General features: G+C 32.7%; 1 protein-coding gene across 4 annotated transcripts in view; it reads left to right on the top strand.

Moving 5' to 3' along the window:
• The window catches only part of LOC127730895 (vitamin D3 hydroxylase-associated protein-like), a 52,018-nt gene extending 42,709 nt beyond the window's left edge, over positions 1 to 9,309 (top strand). For 3 of the 4 annotated variants that reach the window (XM_052239499.1, XM_052239497.1, XM_052239498.1), the window contains exon 16: positions 3,923 to 9,309. In XM_052239499.1, coding sequence (XP_052095459.1) covers positions 3,923 to 4,045 — 123 coding nt within the window. In that variant the 3' untranslated portion in view covers positions 4,046 to 9,309. The remainder of the gene's footprint in view (positions 1 to 3,922) is intronic. The other variant, XR_007995347.1, reaches the window with a different exon arrangement.
• Positions 9,310 to 15,228: the final 5,919 nt, after the last annotated feature.

Genomic DNA, 15,228 nt, shown 5'->3' with positions numbered 1-15,228 from the left:
TGAAAAGTCCTTATTTTCACACAGTTAAATTCTCTGGAAATTCAGTTCTGTACAAACATTTAATAACTCCAAAGTTTTTACATCTTTATTGTACAGTCTTCTGCTCTTCAAAAAAGCACAAATAATTAAGCTCAGTCAATTACTAAAAATACCATCATGTCCAATTTCATTGCATAGAGGTTTTTTTACTTCTATTTTCAGTTGAGTACCTCACTCTGAGGCGCATTAGGGATATTGACCCAGCTACCAATGAGCATTTTAAAAAATAACCACCAAAATAACAGATGTTCATAGCTACTTAGTAACAGAGCCCTTTTAACTAAAAAGAAAAAGATTTATAATAATAATTTTGTCCGATTAAATATAGACCTGGATACTTCATATATCTTGATACAGATGTCTTCTGTTCTGAAGTTTGATGTTGTCTGGCAGGGTTCATCAGACTTTGATCTCATTTTTATGGTTCATTGGTCAATGTTATTTTTTATACGACCGCAAAAATTGAAAATTTTTTGGTCGTATATTGGTATGACGTTGGCGTCGTCCGGCGTCGTCCGAAGACACATTGGTTTTCGCACTCTAACTTTAGTTTAAGTGAATGGATCTCCATGAAATTTTACCATAAGGTTCAATACCACGAAAGGAAGGTGGGGATTGATTTTGGGGGTTATGGTACCAACAGTTAAGGAATTAGGGGCCAAAAAGGGGCCAAAAATAAGCATTTTTGTAACTTCCAGACAATAACTTGTGTGTAAGTGTATGGATCTCTCTGACATTGTACCACAAGGTTCCATATCACAAAGGGAAGGCTGTAATTGATTTTGGGGGTAATTGCCTCAAAATTTTAGGAATTAGGGGCCAAAAAAGGGGCAAAAAACAAGCATTTTTCTAGTTTCATGACAATAACTTGTGTGTTAGTGTTTGGATATTTCTGAAATTGTACTACAAGGTTCCATATCACAAAGGGAAAGCTGGAATTGAGTTTGGGGGTAATTGCCCGAAACGTTTAGGAATTGGAGGCCAAAAAGGGGCCAAAAATAAGCATTTTTCTAGTTTCCAGACAATAACTTGTGTTCAAGTGTATGGATCTCTCTGAAATTGTACTGCAAGGTACCATACCACAAAGGGAAGGCTGGGATTGAGTTTGGGGGTGATGAATCATAAGGGGGTTCAAAAAATTTGGGGGGGGGAATTTTTTTTTTTTCTTTTTTTCCTTTTTTTTTTCTTTTAAAATTTTCCATTTTAAGTTGGTTATTTCTGATTAATATTTAAAAGCAAATAATAATGATATGGTAGGAGATACACACCAAACAGGATGTGTAAATTATTATATAATAAGTATTGTGCAATAGCAAGAAATTTTCAATTGCACAGTATTGCACAATTGCAAGAAATCTTCAATTGCACAGTATTGCGCAATAGCAAGAAATCTTCAATTGCACAGTATTGCGCAATAGCAAGAAATATCCAATAGCACAATATTGCGCAATAGCAAGAAATTGTCAATTGTACAGTATTGCACAATAGCAAGAAATATTCAATTGCACAGTATTGTGCAAAAGAAGATACTTCGTATAAATTGCTTATTTCTTGATCAATTTCAATGGGGTTTTATTCTTGAATTCTTGGGGTTCTTTAATATGCTGAATCTAACTGTGTATTAAGTTTTTGGATTTTGGGCCCCGTTTTTAAATTGGTCCACATTGAGGTCCAAAGGGTCCAAAATTTAACTTTGTTTGATTTCATCAAAAATTGAATTATTGGGGTTCTTTGATATGCCGAATCTAACCGTGTATTTAGATTCTTAATTTTTGGTTCCGTTTTCAAATTGGTCTACATTAAGGTCAAAAGGGTCCAAAATTAAACTAAGTTTGATTTTAACAAAAATTGAATTTTTAGGGTACTTTGATATGCTGAATCTAAACATGTATTTAGATTTTTGATTATGGGCCCAGTTTTCAAGTTGGTCCAAATCAGGGTCCAAAATTAAACTTTGTTTGATTTCAACAAAAATTGAATATATGGGGTTCTTTGATATGCTGAATCTAACCATGTATTTAGATTTTTGATTTTTGGGCCCCGTTATCAACTTTGTACACATTGAGGTCAAAAGGGTCCAAAATTAAACTTTGTTTGATTTCATCAAAAATTGAATTCTTGGAGTTCTTTGATATGCTGAATCTAACCATGTATTTAGATTTTTTATTTGTGGACCCGCTATCAAATTGGTTCATATTGAGGTCAAAAGGGTCCAAAATTAAACTTTGTTTGATTTCATCAAAAATTGAATTATTGGGGTTCTTTGATATGCCAAATCTAACCGTGTATTTAGATTTTTAATTATGGGTCCCGTTTTTAAATTGGTCTACATTAAGGTCCAAAGGATCCAAAATTAAACTTAGTTTGATTTTAACAAAAATTGAATTCTTGGGGTTCTTTGATATGCTGAATCTAAACATGTGTTTAGATTTTTGATTATGGGCCCAGTTTTCAAGTTGGTCCAAGTTGGGGTCCAAAATTAAACTTTGTTTGATTTCAACAAAAATTGAATATATGGGGTTCTTTGATATGCTGAATCTAAACATGTATTTAGATTTTAAATTTTTGGCCCAGTTTTCAAGTTGGTCCAAATTGGGGTCCAAAATTAAACTTTGTTTGATTTCAACAAAAATTGAATATATGGGGTTCTTTGATATGCTGAATCTTACCATGTATTTAGATTTTTTATTTGTGGGCCCGCTATCAAATTGGTTCATATTGAGGTCAAAAGGGTCCAAAATTAAACTTTGTTTGATTTCATCAAAAATTGAATTATTGGGGTTCTTTGATATGCCAAATCTAACCGTGTATTCTACATTAAGGTCCAAAGGGTCCAAAATTAAACTTAGTTTGATTTTAACAAAAATTGAATTCTTGGGGTACTTTGATATGCTGAATCTAAACATGTGTTTAGATTTTTGATTATGGGCCCAGTTTTCAAGTTTGTTCAAGTTGGGGTCCAAAATTAAACTTTGTTTGATTTCAACAAAAATTGAATATATGGGGTTCTTTGATATGCTGAATCTAACCATGTATTTTGATTTTGGACATTGGACCATAATAGGTAAATTAAAAAAATTGAAGTTCTTAGACCACATTCTTTCTGTGTCAGAACCTATGCTGTGTCAAATATTTAATCACAATCCAAATTCAGAGCTGTATCAAGCTTGAATGTTGTGTCCATACTTGCCCCAACTGTTCAGGGTTCGACCTCTGCGGTCGTATCAAGCTGCGCCCAGCGAAGCATTTTATTCATGGTTAGATCTATTTATAAGATACTATAAGCAATAAGTCAAATATATTTGTTGTATGGAATGACTCTTAAGGTGTACATATCCGTCTGGCAGGGCTCATCTGACATTGACCTCATTTCCATTGTGAATGGAACGATTGTTAGTTGGGGTCTCTGAAGGTATATACAGACCTGCTGCAGATATAGGTCACTTTGTTGGTATGTCAAATCTATCAATGAGGTGCAAGTTCACAGAGTTAATACAACAAGGGGTCACACATTTTCATCTTCTGATAAGATGTCTATAAACATCTTTATCTACTAAAACATTTATGGACAAGTTGAATAATCCTTTTGCATCATATTTACCAGATGTCACAGATCGACTTATGTTCTATAGGTACGAAAAATATAAATGTCAGTTATGATTTTGTTATGAAATATATGTACCAGGTAAGGAGGATCTCAAAGTTTGAATAAATGTATGGTGTGTGTTTCAATAGCCACGTCTGTACCCAATTTGTATGTGGAGGTACCCAGATGAGAACAATATATCATAATTGTATGTAAGAAAAGATTTATTTGATTGGTTTTTCTTACATGTGTTTGACACAGATATTAATAATGGTCAATTGTTATTTATATTTTTAGCACTGTAAGGACTCTGTAGGTTTACCTGTTGGTGTACAGTTTGTTGGTTTGCCATATCAAGAAGAATTGGTGTTACAATTGATGAAAGCTGTGGAAACTAGTCTAAAAACTGGAAAACCTTAATTGACTAGCTTTATTTAGCTGATACTAAGAATATTTGCTCAAATTGTTATCAACTTCTGTCCTTACTTTCTCAAATAATAGCACAACTTAACATATCAAAAGTCCTTATTAAGCTATACAAGAATTACTGCTCATAAGCCCTCAGTAAACCATACATGGATGACGGCTTACAAGTTATGCAACTGTTTCTGAAATAATGACTTATTTTTATCTTTTTGAAGGTCTCAGAAGTTGCACTTATTTCTTTGAATGCATAAGACTGCAAAAGAAATGTTATATTTACTTAGTATACACTAATTTATAATTCCTGTGTTATATTACACTGCTTATCCTGAAGGCTTAACCCTTTTACAATACCAATTGCTTAATCATTATACCAAATTGCAGTTTGAATACAACTTTTCAAACACATCAACTGATAAAACAGTTTAACTCATAGCTAATGAAAGGTTTTTAGTTTGAATCAATTGCAGTGTATTAAAAAGTATGCTTACAATTTCACATCTATCATTCAAATTATCTAGATGTATGTTTTTAAACATATATCAATTTATGAAGTCATATAAAAGTAAGGTAATCATTTTTGAATTGCTATATAATTGTCAAGTCTAAAGTTTTTGCACTTTTCCCTTTAAATTGTTTATATATTTCACAAACAGACATCAAATCAAGTTGAATTAAAACATGGTATATACATCAAAATATATGTGAAGTAAATATTTGCTGTCAATAAGATTCCATGGGAGATAATCTGATATCTATGGAATATCTATAGTGATTTGACTCTTTGTCTCCCTTTAAAACTTCAAGAAAACATATTCAAGATAAATAAATATGTTTCCTTGAGTGGTTTAAATATTGACTGAAAGACAACTCTGTAACATCTAAAGACAATTTAAATTTTAAAAGAGATAATTTGAAAACTTTAAACTGGACGTTGTCTCATTGGCACTCATACCACATCTTCTTATATCTAATTATTACAGCAATTAAAAAACTACTATATTACCTTTGATATGCCTTTACAATTGATATACTTTCTAAGATCTATATTAATGTAATGACAGATGAGGTATTGATATACTTTCTAAGATCTATATTAATGTAATGACAGATGAGGTATTGAAAAGTATAATTTTTTAATACATTGCACTTGCTTCAAACTAACAATATTTCTCAAGCTATAGGCTAAACTATTTTACCAGTTGATCAGTTTGTAGAGATGAATTCAAACTGCAACTTTGGTAAAACGGTCTTGCAATTGGTATTATAAAAGGGCAAGGCCTTTAGGATAAGCACTGTAACTAATGTAAAAATGATAAAATGGCAGATAGCAATTGTAAAGTTGTTTTTGAGTATTGAGATTTTGATTTGTTTTAATAATTACAAAAATTGAAACAAGATGAGGATATTCAGTAATTTGATCTTTTTTGAAAGTAGAAATTTATGATAATATAGATCCAGTTAACTTTATTAATAATTAATGAAGGTAGAATAATACTGACAAGCAATGATAACCTTAAAATTATTTGGGAGATAGCATACTATGTTGCTAAATCTGAAACTTAAGATCAAGAACTATCAATGACATGTGTAAAAATGTGGACATTTATTTCTGAAATAATAAGGATATCACTTTTCTTCTACATCTATCTCCAGAAAAACATACTGTATGAATATTTATTGCTATAGAAATATTATTCATTTTGACATCTTTTGACTTTATATTATTGGTGATTTTTTACATCGTTTGACTTTATATTATTGGTGATTTTTTACATCGTTTGACTTTATATTACTGGTGATTTTTTTACATCTATTGTGTTTATATAACTGGTGATTTTTATACTATTGTTGATTGTAATGTAACATCTATTAATTTTGATGTTTTAGTGCCATAAAAAAGTCCCAAAATATTGTGATTTGTTTACGCAATTATTTTTCATTAATTATAAATTATATTGAGAATAATATGTTGTTAATCTCATTTTTAGCTCATCTAGCCTAAAGGCCAAGTGAGCTTTTCTCATCACTTGGCGTCCATCGTTGTCGTCCTCTGTTAAATTTTACAAAAATCTACTCCTCTGAAACTACAGGGTCAAATTTAACCAAACTTAGCCACAATCATTATTGGGGTATCTAGTTTAAAAAATGTGTCCAATAATCCAGCCTGTCAACAAAGATGGCTGACATGTCTAAAAATAGAACATAGGGGTAAAATGAAAATTTTTGTCTATTATTTTGAAAAGAATAATAGATACAGAGAAATTTTCATTTGGAAGAATGATTAGCAAGACAAGATCTACAAATAATTAACATGGCTGAAATCATCGAATGACTCTTTATTTGAGTTATTGCTCTCTAATGACGATTTTAACTTTTGTGAGTTTTGCCTTATATCCTTTATAGATGAAAAGAAACTTTAAAAGGCTAAAATGATCAACAAGTCAAGATCTACAAATTAGTCAAACATGAACGAAACCGTCAGTTGACTCCTTGTTGAAGTTATTGCCCTTTAATGACGATTTTTCCCAACTTTTTGCATTTTTGACTGATTTTTAAAACTATAATAGATAGATAGAAACTCTATAGCAAAAGTGATCAGCAAGACAAGATCCACGAATAAGCCATATTGGCTGAAATCTTTAGTCGACTGGTTAATGGAGTTTTTTCCTGTTTAGGCCCAAAAAAAATATATGTCTGTTTAAGGTTACATACTTTAAAAAAATAGGGTAGGTAGGTCGGTATTTCCATTTTATTTTTTGTGACATGATTTTGAGTCATGCCGTTTCGACTTGTCGTTGTCCGAGTTGATCATGGGCCGAGTTTACCCGTATTTTTGATGATTGGATTATTTCCCTTGGAAAAAAATGGCGGCAAAGTGTTTATTTCATCACACGAGTTGCGAATTTCCTTAAAACAGTTGTCATATTCACGATTGTGAACATTGGGATGTATCAGGCAATTGATTTATATCATTTGCAACACTAACTTCGCTTTTGACACGAGTTCAGTTTATTTTTCGACTTAGGGTCGGTGTTCAAAAGTAGGGTAGGTCGGGTAACCGTAAACAGACATATATTTTTTTATGGCCTTAAGATGTTTTTACCATTTTTTGGAGTTTTTGCCTATTATCTTGAAAAGTGTAAAAGATACAAAAGTAGATAGAAACTTTTAAAAGCAAAAATGATCAGCAGGACAATTTCTACAAATAATTGTCAACATGACTGAAATTGTCAGTTAACTCTTTATCGAGTTATTGCCCTTTCATGATGATTTTTTTACTAAAAATGGCTTGAAGATGCAGGTGAGCGACATAGGCTCTTCAGAGTTATGAATATTAGTGAATTTTGAAAATCTATAAACTTCAGTATTTAAGTATACAGATACTAGTGGGCACGGAGATTGATTAAGTAATTAGAATGATCTCATTTGCATGTACATAGACTGGGTCCAACTTATAATCATATCAGAGAGGAAAAGATATACTCGGCTATTTAGGATTTCATTGGTTAAAGAATATTTCTATAATCATCTTAGCTTCAGCCTTTGCAATGTTTTGTCCCCTACCACATTGTGACTAAATATTAATCTACATTGCTCCATTACGCTAACTTTGCAAACACTCTTCCTCTGAGACTATTTGCATGAGAACTTTCATACTTGGTAGGTTTGTTTGTCATTATTGGTAGTTAACTATATTTTACCACCACAATTGGACTTGAAATTTTTTGCCAAAGTTATGGGACTTTTTTTTATCATTTTCAACCTATTGTAGCATAAAGACACCTTATGAATGCTACTTATCTGGGCAATATGTCATAAAGCTTTCATACATATTGACAATATCCTTCCATTATGTGTAGTTGACCAATTTGAATTAACAACTTTTGCAAGAGTTTAGTTACATTGAATTTTCTTTTTTGTTGTTGTTAGCATAATGACAACTTGTAAATGTTACTGCTCTGATACCATAAGTCTGAAACTTATTTTAGTTATCGATTGATTGTCATTATGGGAAGTCAGTCCATTTACATTGCCAGTTTTATTTGAAATTTTTGCTAGAGATATGGCCCTTTGTCAAAATTTGACTTTTAAAGTATCTTGACACTTTGAGATCAATACTCCTCCCAGACCATTTGCCAAACATTTTTGTTCCTTTGTAGGATTTTTTGGGCCTATTGTAACACAATGACACTTTATGAAATATTTCCCTCCGAGTCCATTTGCCCATGCATAATATCTGAAATTGTTAGTCATCATGTCAAGTTGACCTCATTGAGTTCACAATTTTTGTGGGAATTATTGGTCTCGACAATTTTCAGCCTATTGTAGCTTAATTAAAAATTGCCTTTTGTTTGCTTATATGCCTTAAGTTGTCTAATACCAATTTAGTCACCATTCAGTGCATTTTAAAATCAAGTATTTAGCCAAAATCTAAACAATAGTTCATTAATTCTCAAAATGACCACATTCTAATAGAAATGGGAACCATAAGGGGGTAATTACAAAAGCTCCAAACTGTGATGATCATGTAATGTGTGTCATTGTAGCAATATACTTGTGTATTTGTGAATTATAAGCAATGGAGACATTTTGCTAATATTAAGTATTATTTTAGATTTTGTTTCAGAATTTTTTTTTCACATTTGCGTGCAGGTTTTTGATTATATCTTCCCGCATTCATTTTACAGGTAACACAGCTGAAAATAAAGATAATTGGAAACTTATATTTCAACCCATGCTCACTTCAATGAGCAATTTTATTCAGCATATCTATGTATTTATGTGTTTCTTGACACTATTATAAAATTTCAAATCACCACATATATCAAACTAATAGGGCTTGATACACCAGCAGTAGTTCAGCAAGTACCAACATGTAAAATCAGAACTTTTATTTTTTAGCTTGTATGTTTTTACATTTTTATCTGTATATATATTTCCAGGACTGAGTGTTTGTGCATAATAAATTTGACATATCCTTCTTTCAATCTCATTTACACCTCCTCATTGGTGAGCAGGGGACTTTAACTAATGGAAAAGTACTTATAAATAGTTAAATAGATAAATTATAGTTAAATAAAAAATTATATAAGTATAATCTTCATGTATTTACCTGGGTTTACCTGTAAAATAAATGCATGCAAATGTTATCAAAAGCTGTGCACAAATGTAATGCACTGGTGGGGTAAGTGAATGTGCTTACAAAGGTTCTTTAATTGTTTGCTGTATTTAATTTGAATAAACTTGTTTCATCTCTACAAAGAAGACTTGTTTTCTTTTAAGCGAGTGAATGAAACGTTTAATTTTTTGTATAAAATGACTTGCAAACATTTTAAAAAGTCATTGTAAAACGCCAAAGTTTATTTGACACTTCCAACTAATGTCGACTTACATGTACTCCACTTGAGTTAAATTTTGACGCTTAAATTTATGTTTTCTTTACAATATTTAAGCATTATTGAAGTATGTACAGTGAACTGTCATTGATCACATTTTTGTCCTTGGTCTGTGATGGACAGTTATGTCATTGGCAATCATACCACATCTTCTTAGTTTTATATTGTGTGTAAGTGTTTTGGTGCACATATCATCTAATACCATTAAAAGTGGTCTTTTCTTCACCTTTTTCAGAATGGATGTATATTTTACTTCTGCAACAGTTTTAATGACATTGGGTTTGTGCAAACTTTTAAAACATAGTTTACCCTTACCATTGACCTTTACTATACACACCACAGAGATCATGCAGAATCTTTATTTATTTATTTTTTTATACGACGGCAAAAAAAATTTTGCGTCGTATAATGCTATGATGTTGTCATCGTCCGAAGACACATTTGGTTTCCAGACAATAACTTTATTTTTATTGAATGGATCTCTATGAATTTTTACCAGAAGGTTCAATGCCACAAAAGGAAGGTTGGGATTGATTTTGAGGATGATGGTACCAACAGTTTAGGAATTAGGGTCCAAAAACAAGCATTTTTGTAGTTTCCGGACAATAATTTGTGTGTAAATGTATGGATCTCTCTGAAATTGTACCACAAGGTTCCATATCACAAAGGGAAGGCTGGGATTGAGTTTGGGGTTAATTGCCCCAAACATTCAAGAAACGGGGGAAAAAAGGGGCCAAAAAGAAGCATTTTTCTAGTTTCCAGACAATAACTTGTGTTTAAGTGTATGGATCTGTCTAAAATTGTACTATACAAGGTTCCATACCATAAAGGGAAGGCTGGGATTGAGTTTGGGGGTAATTACTCCAAAAAGGGGGGGGTTCAAAAGTTGGGGATTTTTTTTTTCCAATTTTTTTGGGGGGGGGTCATTTTTTTTCTTCAAAAGTTTTGAAATTTTAAATTTTTGAAATCTTCAATTGCACAGTATTGCGCAATAGCACAGTATTGTACAATAGCAAAGTACTGAGCAAAAGCAAGAAATCTTCAATTAAACAGTATTGCACAATAGCAAGAAATCTTCAATTGCACAGTATTGCGCAATAGCACAGTATTGTGCAATATCACAGTATTGCGCAATAGATCGAAATTTTCAATTGCACAATAGCACAGTATTGCGCAATAGCAAGAAATCTTCAACTGCACAGTATTGTGCAATAGCAAGAAATCTTCAACTGCACAGTATTGCGCAATAGCAAGAAATCTTCAATTGCACATTATTGCGTAATAGCAAACAATCTTCAATTGCACATTATTGGGCAATAGCAAGAAATCTTTAATTGCACAGTATTGCACAATAGCAAGAAATTTTCAATTGCACAGTATTGAGCAATAGCAAGAAATCTTCAATTGAAAACAAATACAAATGTTTTAACCAATTTCGATGGGATTAATTAAGTCTTTAATTTTTGGGGGTTGTAACCTTGTATAGTTTTTTGGGATATTGGGCCCCATTTTTAAATTGGTCTACATTGAGGTCAAAAGGGTCCAAAATTAAACTTTGTTTGATTTCATCAAAAACTGAATTATTGCGGCTGTATGATTTGCTGAATCTTATTGTGCATTTAGATTTTTATTTTGGGCCCTGTTTTTAAATTAGTTCATATTAAGGTTTGAAGGATCCAAAATTAAACTTTGTTTGATTTCAACAAAAATTAAATTATTGGTGTTTTTTTTATATGCTGAATCTAACCATGTTGTTAGATTTTGGATATCAGACCATTCTAGGTAAATTAAATGTCCCGTTTCAGTTATTTTGTGTCAGAAACCTATATTATGTCAAAAATTTGATCACAATCCAAATTCAGACAGTATCAAGCTGGAATATTGTGTCCAAACTTACCCCAACTGTTCAGGGTTCGACCTCTGCGGTCGTATCAGGCTGCGCTTAGCGAAGCTTTTTATATTATGTTTATTTTAATGCAACATCTCTTTCTCTTTGAGAAAAAATTATTTGCATAATGGACTAGAAAGATCTATAACTGGTATTTTCCACTTGGATAATGCTGAAGTTCCATGCAACTTTCTGCTACATTGTTGCATGAGTGTATTCACTTCAATCTTTTCTTGTGTTATTACTAGCTATGGAAAGATGAAATTATTTAAATAAAGTGTCTTGTTTTGATGATTTTCATAAGGCTGTATAAAATTCTAAATCAAGTGTGTTTATGCAAAAGAATTCTGGAACACTCTAAACCAACCACATTATCTAATGGCTTCTTTGTTGGTTAATTCCAACCACCTGAACTAATGGCCTTTCTGTTGGTTAATTTCTATCACCTGAACTAATGGCCTTTTTGTTGGTTAATTTCTACCACCTGAACTAATGGCCACTTTGTTGGTTAATTTCTACTACCTGAACTAATGGCTTTTTTGTTGGTTAATTTCTACCACCTGAACTAATGGCCTCTTTGTTGTTAATTTCTACCACCTAAACTAATGGCCTCTTTGATGTTAATTTCTACTACCTGAACTAATGGCCTCTTTGTTGTTAATTTCTACTTCATAAACTAATGGCCCCTTTGTTGGTTAATTTCTAACACCTAAACTAATGGCCTCTTTGTTGTTAATTTCTACTACATAAACTAATGGCACCTTTGTTGGTTAATTTCCAGCCACCTAAACTAATGGCCTCTTTGTTGTTAGTTTCTATTACATCAACTAATGGCCCCTTTGTTGGTTAATTTCTACCACCTGAACAAATGGCCTCTTTGTTGGTTAATTTCTACTACCTGAACTAATGGCCTTTTTGTTTTTAATTTCTACCACCTGAACTAATGTCTTCTTTGTTGGTTAATTTCTACTACCTAAACTAATGGCCTCTTTGTTGTTAATTTTTTACTACCTAAACTAATGGCCCCTTTGTTGTAAATTTCCAGCCACCTAAACTAAGGCCTATTTGTTGTTAATTTCTACCACCTGAACTAATGGCCCCTTTGTTGTTTATTTCTACTACCTAAACTGATGGCATCTTTGTTGTTAATTTCTACTACATAACTAATGGCATCTTTGATGTTAATTTCTACTACATAACTAATGGCCTCTTTGATGTTAATTTCTACTACCTAAACTAATGGCCTCTTTGTTGGTTAATTTCTACCACATGAGCTAATGGCCCCTTTGTTGTTTATTTCTACTACCTAAACTGATGGCATCTTTGTTGTTAATTTCTACTACATAACTAATGGCATCTGTGTTGGTTAATTTCTAATACCTAAACTAATGGCCTCTTTGTTGTTAATTTCTACTACATAAACTAATGGCACCTTTGTTGGTTAATTTCTACCACCTAAACCAATGGCCTCTGTGTTGTTAATTTCTACCACCTGAGCTAATGGCCCCTTTGTTGTTTATTTCTACCACTAAACTAATGGCATCTTTGTTGTTAATTTCTACTACATAACGAACAGCATCTTTGTTGGTTAATTTCTACCACATAAACTAATGGCCTCTTTGATGTTAATTCTACTACCTACACCAATGGCCTCTTTGTTGTTAATTTCTATTTCATAAACTAATGGCCCCTTTGTTGGTTAATTTCTAACACATAAACTAATGGCCTCTTTGTTGTTAATTTCTACTACATAAACTAATGGCACCTTTGTTGGTTAATTTCTACCACCTAAACTAATGGCCTCTGTGTTGTTAATTATACCCCACGCAACGAGTTGCGGAGGGTATAATGTTTTTGACACGTCCGTCCGTCTGTCCGTCCGTCCGTCAGTCCGTCAGTCCCGTTTCTTGTCATCGCAACTCCTCTCAAACCACACAACAGAATTTCACGAAACCTTTTTAGATAATAAGGACATACTATGTAGTTGTGCATATCGACAGGAAATTACGATTCAATTATTTTTCTAGGAGTTACGCCCCTTTGAACTTATTTACTTTAATGTACTACTGCAACAGTTTGTCATCGCAACTCCTCTCAAACCACACAACAGAATTTCATGAAACCTTTTCAGATAATAAGGTCATACTACGTAGATGTGCATATCGACAGGAAATTACGATTCAATTTTTTTTCCAGGAGTTACGCCCCTTTGAACTTATTTGCCCAATATACTACTGCAACCTTTTGTCATCGCAACTCCTCTCAAACCACACAACAGAATTTCATGAAACTGTGTAGATAATAAGGACATACTACGTAGATGTGCATATCGACAGGAAATTACGATTCAATTTTTGTCCAGGAGTTACGCCCCTTTGAACTTATTTGCCCAATATACTACTGCAACCTTTTGTCATCGCAACTCCTCTCAAACCACACAACAGAATTTCATGAAACTGTGTAGATAATAAGGACATACTATGTAGATGTGCATATTGACAGGAAGTTATGATTCAATTTTTTTTTCTGATACAATTTTTTTTTCTTACACTTATTTTATTTCTCCAATGACAATGTGGGGACGTAGGGTATATGAGTGCACTCACTAAGGTTCTTTCATTTCTACTACATAACTAATGGCATCTTTGTTGGTTAATTTCTACCACATAAACTAATGGCCTCTTTGTTGGTTAATTTCTACCACATAAACTAATGGCCTCTTTGTTGTTAATTTCTACCACCTAAATTAATGGCCTCTTTGTTGTTAATTTCTACCACCTAAACTAATGGCATCTTTGTTGTTAATTTCTACCACCTAAATTAATGGCCTCTTTGTTGTTAATTTCTACCACCTAAACTAATGGCCTCTTTGTTGTTAATTTCTACCATCTAACCTAATGGCCTCTTTGTTGGTTAATTTCTACCTCATAAACTAATGGCCTCTTTGTTGGTTAAGTTCTACCACATAAACTAATGGCATCTTTGTTGGTTAATTTCTACCTCATAAACTAATGGCCTCTTTGTTGGTTAAGTTCTACCACATAAACTAATGGCCTCTTTGTTGTTAATTTCTACCACCTAAACTAATGGACTCTTTGTTGTTAATTTCTACCACCCAAACTTATGGCCTCTTTGTTGGTTAATTTCTACCACCTGAGCTAATGGTCTCTTTGTTGTTAATTATACCCCCGCTTTAAAAAAGTGGGGGTATACTGTTTTACCTCTGTCTGTCCATCAATCCATCCGTCCATCCGTCAATCCGTCAGTCTGTCAGTCCGTCAGTCCGTCCCATGAAAATTTTTCGTCGCATTTTTCTCAAGAACTACAATACAAGGATTTCTGAAATTTGGTTTCAAGGTTTATATAAGTCCGCTCTACCGTGTGATGCGTTTTCAGATTCATCACTAAACAACTTCATGTTTACCGAACACTTGTATCATTTTACACATGATACTAGTAGCCAAGTTGAAAATTTTCGGAACATTTTCTCAGGATCTACAATAAAAGGATTTCTGAAATTTGGTTTCAGGGTTTATATAAGTCGGCTATACCGTGTGATGCGTTTTCAGATTCATCACTCAACAACTTTCTGTTTACCGAAATATTTGGGCGGGGGTATCATCAGTGAGCAGTAGCTCGCAGTTTCACTTGTTTCTACTACCTAAACTAATGGCCTCTTTGTTTTTAATTTCTACTACCTAAACTTATGACCTCTTTGTTGTTACTTTTTACTACATAAACTAATAGCCTCTTTGTTGGTTAATTTCTACCACATAAACTAATGGCCTCTTTGTTGGTTAATTTCTACTACCTAAACTAATGGCCTCTTTGTTGTTAATTTCTACCACCTGAACTAATGGCATCTTTGTTCTTAATTTCTACTACCTAAACTT

Source organism: Mytilus californianus, unplaced genomic scaffold, assembly GCF_021869535.1.
Source record: "Mytilus californianus isolate M0D057914Y unplaced genomic scaffold, xbMytCali1.0.p SCAF_2, whole genome shotgun sequence".
NCBI classification, from domain to species: domain Eukaryota; kingdom Metazoa; phylum Mollusca; class Bivalvia; order Mytilida; family Mytilidae; genus Mytilus; species Mytilus californianus.
The sequence above is the reverse complement of the archived record's forward strand: the minus strand, read 5'-3'. Positions and strand labels throughout refer to the sequence as shown.